The following is a 12,284-nucleotide window of genomic DNA, read 5'->3' as shown; positions in this document are numbered from 1 at the left end:
GGCCAAGCAGAACTTGTTTTTGTTTTTACTTTTACCTAGTCCCTGGAATTATTGTGAAGGGCTCTATTCTAGCTCCAGGTTTCTTCTAGAGATCATGGTTTTAGTGGGGAAGTCCAATATCTTAGAAACAATAGGCTCATTTGCCAGTATAATAGTACAGAAATATCTGGCTTGATTCATCAATATTAAGGAAGACTGAAATTCAGTGTAGCTAATCAATCAGAATGTGCCAACTTCAACCCTCAAGTGACTTGTATTTGGCTCAAAATCTGCAATGCATGTCATGTAAATTGTTAAAAAACCCTTACTTGAATGACTCATACACAATTTAGGACTCACTTATTGTTTAACTGTACTGTTAAAGTCTTTTAACAGAGAGGAGATGGTGGGTGGTCAGTGTACTGTATTGTGAGTCAGGAGAGCAGGGTTCCATTCCCAGTTCTCCCACTGTGACCTTGCACATGTCAGCTGACTACTTTGTCTCTGTTTCCCCAGCTGTAAAAGGGGAGTAAAGCCCTTTGAAATCTGCAGATGAAAAGTAATACATATGAGATATTTCTATGATTCCCAAACAAAAAAACTGCACTAATGGGCTTTTGTTCTTAATTAATAAAAGACTTACAAAATTAACCTTTTAGAATACTACACTCAGACCATTAATGCAGTAAAGTAGAAAAATCTTCCTGGACAAAATCTCACTTCAGACCTAATCCTGCAAGATGATCTGCACAGGCAGACCATTACACCTGTGCAGAGCCTTAGTGGCTTCAGCTTGGAGCACTGTTGATGTCAGTTGACATCTGTAGGGGACTGACAGTAGGTTTGGGGTGTTAAATACCATAGTGATAGGTGCTATACAAATGTTAGTAAATGCACATAGCTACTTTGAAGTTCAGAATATTGGATTTCCTAGCACCAATAAGTTAAATATGGTGAGTGCACAGTATTGTACAATGAAATTAGGAAAGTCTAACTTCTAAGGAATGGCATAATTGCTGAAAGGGCCATTTCAGGCAATTATACCCAGTTCAATGCAGCTACCTAAACCTATCAGGTAGGTCCATAGCAATTAGGACAACTAAGCCACAAGGTCCAAATCAGACTGAAACCAAATTTTGAAATATTGACATTTTCTGCAAAGCAAAAATTCTAAGTTTTGCCCATCTGCTATCAGGTGATAGTGCTCTCTGTTTATGTACTTCTCCAGGAATCCCAGTGCTAGACAGACTTTTCCATGTGGGTTACAAAGACCACCTTGTGGCATATATTTTCACAGTTTAAACACGGCAGTTGTGTCAAATAAAGCACTTGGTGACCATTTTAAATATGTATTTTGAGAAGCTTTAAAGATATTTTTCTCCATTTTTAAAAAAAGCTGCATAATATTAATTTGCTTAGCTGAACTGTAGGTGAATTATTGTAAAATGACAGTGATTGGATTAACATTTCTCACAGAAGAATAAAGATTTTCCTCTATAATAACCTGTAATCTCTCCGGGCCCAATAACTTGCTTAAATATCTTGAACTCTTCCTTTTCTAATAGCTAATATAGGATATATTTATTATTCATCTGAGAAATTGTACTTGTAGTATATCGATTTTACATACTTACAATTTAAAAATTATTCTTGTAATACATTGTCTTGATTGCAAAATAGAACTAGTTTTAACAGCTCTAAGATACTCACATGCCATGTAGAATTATATTACAGTACGTAGTTTTACTTGTATATGTAAACTCCTATAATGACCTGTCAGACACTTTTTATTTACTTTTACAATAAACTGATCCAATATTCACAAAGCATTAAACCATTGTCCTCTGTAACCCCTTTCCCTTTCAAATAAAATCCCACAGAAAAGAGTCTAAGGCTATGTTTACATTGGTAACGCTACAGCAGCACAAATGCTCCACCGTAGTGTTTCATTGAGACACTGTCTATGCTGATGGGAGGGGTTCTCCTGTTGGTGGAGTTAATCCACCTCCCTGAAAGATGCTAGCTAGGTCAATGGAATAACTTAGTACGATCTACATGGGGACTTAGGTTGGCTTAACTATGTCACCCTTGGGTGTGGCTTATGTGACCAACATAGTTAAACCAACCTTATTTTCTAGTGTAGACCAGGTTGTATTCAGGTAAGTTTGTGCAGCTCTCTGAATTGCAAATATACCACAGTGAGGCATGGCTGGATGGGAATGAAATTGGTAAGTGGGCCCTACAACTCCTGCTCAGGTCACTGAGCCACAAGACATTGTCACTCAGCCCCAGTCATACCCACAGGGCTGATATCCTTCATATCCTGTGTGTCCCTCTCCTTCTTTAGCACTGGCAGCATAGCTGGCTCACATGCCATGCTGCTATAGACACCTTTAATGTTGTCCCCATTAAATGTGGAGGTGGAGCGGATGTTATAGCTGAAGAGGGGGGAGTTTATGCTGATGGATGTGCTCTATATGAAGTGGAACATACCATGTAACATGGGTACTCCTTGACTCTGTCCATCACTTTCTCTCCTGTCAGCTATGCCCATAGATTTCTCACTAACTCTATGTGGATCCTCTGATCTGCCCATCATTCCCACTTTGAAGTCCTGAGCTAACACAGGCTTTGAGTTGTGAGGGAACTAAGGGAGGGTCATGGTTGCATCGCTCTTTATGCCCTCTTATGGGGGCACGAGGAGGCACAGAGTGCATTTGCTGCCCTGCCACACACTGCTACACAAAAGATGCTGAGCTTGCATGCATGGGGCACATGGGCACCTACTGTGAGATCCACATTCACTGCCACATCTCAAAGGGTTGCTGTTGGGTTACTAACTGTTTTTTAACAATAGGAACAAAGCATTTTGAAAAAACGATTTTAAAACAGTCTACATGCATGTCTTCTTACCTAAAGGCTTACCAACCCGACAGTAGCATAGGCAGGTCTAGTTTCTTCAAACATTCCAGCAGGTCCTGGGTGTCATTCCAGGGGTGCTGGAACAGTTTTTATAGCGGGGGTACTGAGAGTCATTGTAAGCCCTGTATATAATGGAAGCCACTTCAAGCCAGGGGGTGCTGCAGCACCCCCCATGCCCCTAGTTGCAGCACCTATGTGTCATTCTGCTTTTGCCAAACAGTTCCCCAACAACTTCCTTCTCTCTGGAGAATGAGTCCTTCTAATCCAGCCAGAGTTCCTTTGTTCTTGTCAGTTCCCAGGCTTTTGGCACTGCTAGTCCAAGCAAGCTCTGTAGATATGGTGCATGTCTATGCTGCATTTGCGTGTCTGGTAAAACCAGAGGGGAAACTCTCCCCTATAAGATAACCTATAGCCTAGGACAGTGGTTCTCACACTTTTGTACTGATGACCCCTTTCACAAAGCAAGCCTCTGAGTGCGACCCCCCCCCCTTATAAATTAAAAACATTTTTAAAAAATATATTTAACACCATTATAAATGCTTGAAGCAAAGTGGGCTTTGGGGTGGAGGCTGATAGCTCGTGATCTCCCATGTAATAACCTTGTGACCCCATGAGGAGTCCTGACCCCCAGGCTGAAAACCCCTGGCCTAGGGCAATGTGCACTGAGCTGCAAGCCAGGAGAGCATGAATTCTACTCTTTCACTGACTGCTGTTAATATTTCTGTTGTTAACTTCTTGTTGTTAACCAAGGCTTCATATTCCTACCTTAGAGGGAGGTAACTAATATTCACTCATTTTACAGATAAGGTAAGTGAGGAATTGCACAAGGTCACTTCAGGCTGAGAGGGAATGCTGAGACTGTCACAGTGATATGTTTACTTAAATTCTAACCATTTTTTAAAATTTTGCTAACTATATTTCATAACTTTATTTCCAGCTCTTGCCATTACATCAAGCAAGTGAGCACAGGAATATGTTTTAATGTGAGATGTTATCTTATAAGTATCTGTACAGCATATTTTTTATAATTCTGTTGGATATTATAGCTACTTACAGTCTCCGTTTTCCCTTCTCCATATGGGATTTGTTTCCCCACAGTACTTCCTCTTACTTCTCACATCAGCATCTAGAAACACTGTATTAACAATGTGGTTGTGGTTCTTGAGATTGCCTGTCAACATCACTTAGTGTGTCATAAATAGTAGGATGAATGTGTTGTTCCCTGGGAATGCTGATAATCCTCTTCACCAAGTCCCAACAATCTTGAAGACACACAACTGAAACATTTTAGCTTTTCTATAAATAAAGATGAAATAAAGTAATGGTGAAGGGTGAGTGTTGAACTGGTCTAAAACTATAAACCAGCCTTGATATGTGCTAAGAAAGAAACTGTTCAGTCTTTGGCAGTGTGTCCATTCCTCAGATCAGTACAATTACTTGTTAGGAGCAGAATTCATTTATACATTGTCCTTTTCAGTTCCTTATTTCATAAATAAAGCCAAACTTTTGCTCAAATTCCAAACATTTATAAAGTCAATGAAATATTTCACCATGAATCTAAACAAGGCTCCATGTTCTTTTTACACATACGTAATTGAAATGACCATGTAAAATAAGTCTCTAGCTAATCAGTGGTATCTGCAATCAGCCAAACTTTGGCTGATTCCCTTTGTACGCTTTTTATTTGATTTTTTCATTATGTTGAGCAACACCATAAATTATGCCAGTTATTGGACTGAGAAATTGTTGTTAATGCACTGATTTATTTATTGTGTTAATGGTCCATGGAAATCTGATTAGAGCCTTAAAACCACTGGGGCTGATTCACTGTTCTCCTGAACCTCTTGTATTTATTTATACCAGTACAAACAGCACGCAAAATTATTCCAAATCAGTGGACTTGATATAAATGGCTATACAAGGTGCAGGGCAGATGTGAATCAGGCCCATTGACTGTTTTGGCTCTTTTCCCATCGATAGAGCCTGATTTTGCATCATCGAGCTCAATGGTAGCAGAATCAGGGCTACAGTTTCAAAATTTCAGTTTATATTTGAGTAAGATGTCAATTCATGTTTCCTCATTGGCTTGTTGTGTTGCTAATTTGCCTCCTCTAACAGTTGAACCAGGTAACTATATTAATTGATTCTAATTAATTTAGAACCATATCTGAGTGTGTTTCTTTTTTCTTTTTTCTCTTTTTGAAGCCTGAGATGGCTGCTGCACTGAAGCGCACAATAGAGGCTTTGATGGAGAGAGGAGCAGTTGTGAGGGACTTGGAAAACCTGGGAGAAAGATCACTGCCATATAAAATCTCCAAGCATAATCAAGATCACAGAAGAGGAGGGTATGGTCTATATCAGATCCCTTAAAATCCCTTCAATCTCTTAAAATGTAAACATTTATGGTGGCTGGTTTGGTCTTTTCTGTGGGTATCAGTTCAAATATGTAGGAGATGGGTAACCCGAGTAAGTATCCTATGACTATTGGCATATAACTTGTAAAGCACTATGAGTTCTAAGTATGTTTATCTTGTGCGAGTTAGTTTTTATTGTAAGTCCATCAACCACAGTGCTGCAAATAGTCTTGTTTCAAGTGTCTAAACAAGCTGTATTCTGATGGTGTGTCTATGCTACAGTTAAAAACCCTCGACTGACCCGTGCCAGCTGACTTGGGCTTGTGGGGCTCGGGCTGTTTAATTGCAGTGCAGATGTCTGGGCTCATGCTGGAGCCCAGACTCTAGGACCATGCTAGGTGGGAGGGTCCCAGAGCTCGGGCTGCAACCCGTGTCCCAACATCTACACTGCAGTTAAACAGACCCTTAGTTCGAGCCCCGTGAGCCCAAGTCAACTGGCACAGGACAGCCGTGGATGTCTGACTGCCGTGTAGACAAACCCTGAGAGAGATCTTCCACAGTAAAGACTGTGCTTCCTCCTGGATGCGTAATTTTTTTCCCCAGAAGCCAGTGATAGGACTTCAACAACAACAGAATCTATTGACTGTAAATGAAATGCCAATACTAATTGGCGGTAGTGATTTTTTTTTTTATTCTAACATGTCTGAACTGTTAGCTGCCATATGTGCCCTGTAAGACATACTTGTTCCCATAATGCTATTTTTTATTAAAGAGGACTATCTGTCTGCATAATTTGAGGGAAGTATAATAATGACTCGATTATTTTGGGGATAATTTTTGCAGAATGCATTTATGTGATATACTGCATTATTATGTTGAATATAAACTCTCTTCCTGGATGCAGTGAGAATGTAATGAAGATTTTATCCTTTTGATTGCTTAACCCTGTGCTTTGCTGCTGTTAAACTATTTGAGACTACCTCTGATATGGATGCTGCTTCTCTGAAAGGATTGAGAAATGTTGCTAGGCAACGAGTATTATATAGTGGCTGCATACAGTACTCAAAATAACATTAAGATACATTTTTCTTAATATTTTTCACATAAATATGTGAAATTTGATGGCCAGCCAATATGCAAACTAACCTTTGGCTAGGCTGGGTACATGCAAAGGGAAAATCACGTACACTTTGAAAGATGCATGTTTAAGCTGCATAGCCTTTCTCAACTTCTTTCCCCACGTTTGACTCACAAATTCAGTCCCACTTCAGAAGACCTTTTTATTCTCCTGTGTAAAGTCAGAGAGGTGATCTCTGCCAGTTTGAGGGGGAGAAACAAAACCAGCAAACAATTCCTCCTCTCTCCCACTCAAACAAAACCTTGAAACCTCCATGAGGTGCATATTGCTAACCAAAGCAACAGCGCTGTATGACCATCATCTTCCTCCTCCCTTCCTTCTTGGTGTTTGTAATTATCACGCACTGGCGCATTGCCTAATCCTGCAAGCCATTAGTCCAGTGTTTAGTCTCATTGTCTAAACATGAAAGTAACTGTTCACAGGATCTAGCAAATAAATTGTGGCCTCTTCAGCTCTGGGGCTGCATTTTCTGTCACTTGCCATACAATGTTTCTGGTGCTATATACAATTGCACACAAACAGCTATATTAAAAGAACATTGAAATCGCAAAGTCAAGCACCTAGAAGTAAGGAAATAACAGAATTAAGTTTGCCTGTGCAACCTTAATTTGTCTCCTGTCTCATTCAGTGCACAGGATGGACAGTGAACACTGAATGAGCAACTATTCAGTGTTTTAAGTTTTATTCCCATTGTTCAATATATGGCCGCAGACCTGATTTACTGCACACTATCCAAACCGTTTTCTGAATACAGAATTATTAATTTCCTTGTGGGTTTTCCCTATGGCACTCAACACTGTAGTATTTGAATGTTTCACAAATATTAATTTATCTTCACTCATCTCACAGGATGTTGTGGATGGTATTATCCCCATTTTACAAATGGGGAACTGAAACACAGATAGATTAAGGTCAAAAGTATCTACTAATTTTGGGTGTCCAATTTGAGATGCCTAGGACCTGACTTTTCAGGGTATTTGCATTATATATTCAAGCACAGCTCCCATTGACGGCAGTTGGAGCTGTGAGCGGTCAACACTTCTGCAGATCAGATCCCAGGGTTAAGTCAGGCTTCCAAAAAAATGAGGAACACACGATTAGGGACCACCTGTGAAAAAGTTTGGTTCAAGTGACAAGCCCACCATGATGTAGGAATTCTGTGGCAGAGGTAGGGATAGAATCCAACTCTCCTGGGCACTGTTCAGTTGTCTTAACCATGAGATTTCCCATTCTCTTCCTGCAATCCCCATTCATTACACACCTTTCAACTTCTGCAACAAATGATTCAGGGGTCCTAATAAACAGCAGCCTCCTTTACTGCACAACCCAGATTCATCCCTAGAGCAGGTCCATTCTGTGCACTGAATGAGGCAGGGGTCCTATGATATATGATTATGTAATTAAAGACTATCATAATGCATAGGCATATAAGCACAAGGAGGGACAAATTAAGGATGCACAGCAACCATAGAAGTTATCTACATGATGAGATAGTGTGCTGCAAGCCAGGGTAAGTGCGCTGCACTAGTGTGCCACATTCGAGTTGGGGCCATGGGCCTTGCTACTGTGCACTAGAAGTTCCATAGTGCGTTTTGCTCCTTATCTCAGCCTAACCCTTTCCTAGTTGCTTGTCCCATTCTCCTTGCCCAGTTATGCCTCCTCACCCAAGCTGTTTGCTAGATCTGTCTTCCCCCTCTCCTCTGCTCCTGTTGCTCCCCCCCCCCCACTGGTTCCTAGCCCCAGTCTCCTTGTCTAACCAACTCTGTCTTTCCCCCCATGAGCCAACCTGCTCATCCTTCTCACTTGTGTCACCAGCTCCCAGGGCCAGTCTCCCTTTCCCCACCCAGTTCCAAGTCCCAGTCTCCCTGCCCAGCTAGTCCCAGTCTCAATTTCTGCCTGTCTCGCCCATCCTCTAGTCCTAGTAGTCTTGTCCCAATCTACTCCTTTCCCTCTTCCCTGTCCGACTTTTGTCTCCTCTGCATTAGAGTCAGACTGTTTACTCCTCCATGCTGCGTGGATGCCAGCAGTGGGGATATTGAGCACAGAAGGAGAGACAGGCTCCGTGCCCTCAATTCGAGTACCCAGCTCTTCACCCATGTGGTCCTGAACTGGAGCATGCTCAGTGGGGCTGGTACATGTGCAGTCACATGCAGGAGCTATGAGAGGCTCCAGCATGCTCAGTGCGGATGGAATCATCAGAGATTTTAGCTGTTGTACTCTAAGAAGTCTCTATTGAGCCAGTGCAAACAACAGTTTTTCAGACTTAACTTGGCCTCATTTGCTTGGATTTCATGGCAAAAGGCACATCCCTGCCAAATTCAAGTGCCTGCTCCAAAGCATGGGAGGCTAGAGCTGTTCAGAGAGAGGTTTCAAGAATTTTTTAACATGGACAAAACAACATATTTTTTTTCTTGGTCTTGTTAGAAGTGTCTGAATGGTTTTAGCTAAAATAAAATAAATAAATAACACAAACACACACAACAACCCTCAATTTGAGGCAGACACTGAGCATGTAAAATTTCAGCCCAAACGGTTTAAGTTTGAAAAGGTTGTGAGCAACTTAAAACAGGGTCTGTACAGTGAGTAGTGTTAGGCAACCTTAATAAGAGGCAGTGCTGTTCAAGCTGTGCCTATAATAAGCGGGAGTGTGTCCCTGGATGTACCCATGTACTGTGATTGTTCTTCTGTAGCAGATAGAGCTGTGCTGCAGTACTCATTTGTGGTGGATTATTGATGTGCCATCAGATATTTTCTGTGTTTAAGACCTTAGGTAACTCAGGTAATTAAGCAAATTCTAGGAATAGGAAATAAAAGCCAGTTCTTTATTCACCTTTTAAAATCACTTTGTTCCCTCCCTATAACACTTGTAAAGGTATTTAATTGTTTTATTTAAAATGGTACACAGCGTGAAAACCACAGTAGTTTATCAAAATATTACAGTGAGCTAAATCTACATCCAGCAACCTGTCTTTTATTAAAAAATCTTAAATTAATCTTCCCTTTAATAGGCACTTTTTGAATGCTGTTTAACTCTTCTGTCTCATTAACTTGGTTTTAAGTGTCACAGCTCCATCTCTCATTCTGCCAGAGCTGTTTATGAAGGAAACTAAAAGGCTACTATGAGTGGCGTAGGTCAGTGCTACTCAAAGTGGTGGTCTGTGGACCGGTGCCGGTCCATGAGCCATCGACTGCCGGTCTGGGCGCACATTGGAAAAAAAAATTGCCGGTCCCCCACATCAGATAGCTTGAGAAGCATTGGTGTAGGTGGTATTATGTCTGGTAAGAAGAGACGGATAGGACAGAATTCTGAATCTTTCGAAGCCTTGCGTGGAGGTTTTATGTGACTCTTGGTAAAGCTAATCGTTCAATTGATTGCTTCCCTTTGTTTCCAGATGCTTGTGGGCTTGGGATGTATGCTGAATCCACTCACCTTTGGCCTCCTGGCTGGTAAACAGTGTGAGAACTCCGACAGTAAAACATTCATAGTGTAGGCCACATTTTAGCAGAGATTTTCCATGGGAAACAGTCTCCTCCCAGTGACCATCATATGAACCACCTGCCTTCCAGTTATAGAGGCATAACGTCCCTGTGCCAGCTACGGGGAGTGTTTACATGAAAAAGTAACATTAGGAAATTATATAATGGGTTTTCGCTTGTCTCGAGTGTGTTTTTTTTTTTCTAGTAGGGTAAAACAGTAATTATACTGTCTGCTTTTGCTCTTTGCTTCAGCTCCCCCTCCTACCCATTTTGTTTTTCTCAATTGGAAATATTGTAGAGAGCCAGCACAGGGCAACCCTGCCAGCTCTGAACAATCCCACCAAAAAGTGCTCTATGGTCCACAGACCATAGTTGGAGCCCTCTCTGTTTTACTGAATATTCTTTTTCCATCTAGTTAATTACATTTTAAAATACGGGTAAAATATTCATGTGCAATAATAAAGCTGGGTTTGACTGAGAAACATGGCACAAAATCATACAGTATAATATACATGACAAGCAGCTAAGGTACTTAGCCAGGTTAATGTAATGCCTTTACTAAATGGAGAGGAGTCAAACAGGAAAATATTCAGAGGTTAATTGTAGGGCAGTTGTTTGTTGTGTGGATCCATAGTGCTACCATGCCACTCTTCAGAGAATGCTGTTGGTATATGAGGGGCAAACGAGTATTTTAAGAATACCCAGGGGCGTTGCCAGGTAATGGGAATTTTACAGCCAACTGATCTCTACTTATTTCAATGTTTTGATTTTTCAAAGCCCATAAGGGATTTAGACACACAATTGCCATTAAACTTAATGGAAGTTGGGTGTCTAAATCCCCTAGGCAGCTTTGAAGATCTCAGCAGAAGTGTAAAGTTACCTTGATCTTAGTAAGCAAACTGTATTTACTGTGAAAGAGTATATTGATGGTGGGGGCAACACTTGAACTGGTACAAATTCAGGGCTGTCTCTTCCTCTTAAATTTACCTCTGTGCAATCTGCTGTGTCCTTGAAAAACATCTCTTGTGCAAACACTGTAGCAGTAATAGTTTTCCCAGGAACTTGGGTGGTGTTTACCTTTATGTTTCAGGGTATAACTGAGCCTTTAAGTTTAAGTAATTGTGAGAAGATGGCTAGCAATTCATATTCATGTATATTTTGAGAGCTAGATGTATAAAATGTATCCTGAACAGAAAAACAGCTCTTTTGTAGCCCATGTGGTGGGTGAAATATTGCTTACCTTTCCTAAATACCATTTCTTAAATTTAGGAATAGTTGCAGCTTTCTGTATTCCTTTTTGTTTTTAATCATATAACTTTCTAATCACTTACAGTATCTGACCTTTATGATAAAGATATGTCATTGGGGGGCCAAAATTATACATAAGGTGAAATCCTGGCTTCATCGAAGACCATGGGACTTCTGCATTGACTTCAATAGGAACAAAATTTCACTCTTAATACCTGTAATTTCTGTTACTGTATGTTTTCCCCCTAATGTTTGGTGGGGTTTTTTTAGGCAAATTATGGCTTTTTAAAAAAAGAATTAAAATTTGCTTGTCCAAAGGATAAACATCAGCTCTGAACTGCTGGAAGCATGTGAGCTCTTAGTATGCTTTAAACATTACAAAAACTATAAATTTCTATGTGCGTGTTGGGGTAAATTTAGGAAAAAATTTGACTAAATCATTGCTGTATTGGTGTTTTAATGTAAAACTGGAGGACACTACTAATATTTAAACCCGTGGTATTCTTTATGCTAGAGAGCCAGTACATGTTGATTTGAGCACAGGAATAGGAGCCAGGAATCCAGAGTTTTAGAATCCTGCCTCTGACCCTGTATCTCTCTGTGTCCTAGAGAAGGTCAGATTTGTTAGTAGAGATGTTTTTTGTGAAACAGCACTGAACATTTTAAATTCAGTTTATCGCTGTGTAACAGAAAGGTTGGGTCCAATAAAGATCTTGCCTCACCCACCATGTTTGTTTTTTCCATAATCTGTTTGGAATTCAGTAGCTTTCTTAGCTCTGTCCACACACTCTCTGTAGAATTCATTTAATTTATTTGTGCGTTCCGCTGCAAACTATGCATAATTTTGGTTATTCATAATAGATACCATGTGCCGTTTGCCAGCTTTTTTCACCTTGTTGTTTTCTTCCTTTTCAGGTTTAATTTTGAAAAGGTAGCAGTCCTCATTTATTTGCCCACATGCCACTCAATCTTTTTTTGTTTTGATGTTTATTCCTACATGTCTCATCAGCCTATTTGTTTTCTGACACAGCAAATTCAGATTTTGCTTTTCTTGCTATATTGGCGCTCAAATACCATGGTTATGATTGGGTATAAGAAATGGAATTGAACACCTAATAGAACCCAGGACTAGAAGTCAGGAAACTTAGGTTGTATTTCTTGCTCTG

At 40.4% G+C, this 12,284-nt stretch overlaps 1 protein-coding gene across 1 annotated transcript in view; it reads left to right on the top strand.

The window, feature by feature from the left end:
* MRPS6 (mitochondrial ribosomal protein S6) overlaps window positions 1-12,284 on the top strand; it is a 79,946-nt gene that overhangs the window by 54,031 nt on the left and 13,631 nt on the right. The window contains exon 2 of the mRNA XM_084617951.1: window positions 5,107-5,246. Coding sequence (XP_084474077.1) covers window positions 5,107-5,246 — 140 coding nt within the window. The remainder of the gene's footprint in view (window positions 1-5,106; window positions 5,247-12,284) is intronic.

This window comes from Lepidochelys olivacea (genome assembly GCF_965140295.1).
Source record: "Lepidochelys olivacea isolate rLepOli2 genome assembly, chromosome: 1".
Classification (NCBI taxonomy): Eukaryota; Metazoa; Chordata; order Testudines; family Cheloniidae; genus Lepidochelys; species Lepidochelys olivacea.
Note: the sequence above shows the minus strand (reverse complement) of the source record. Positions and strands in the feature narration are given on the sequence as shown.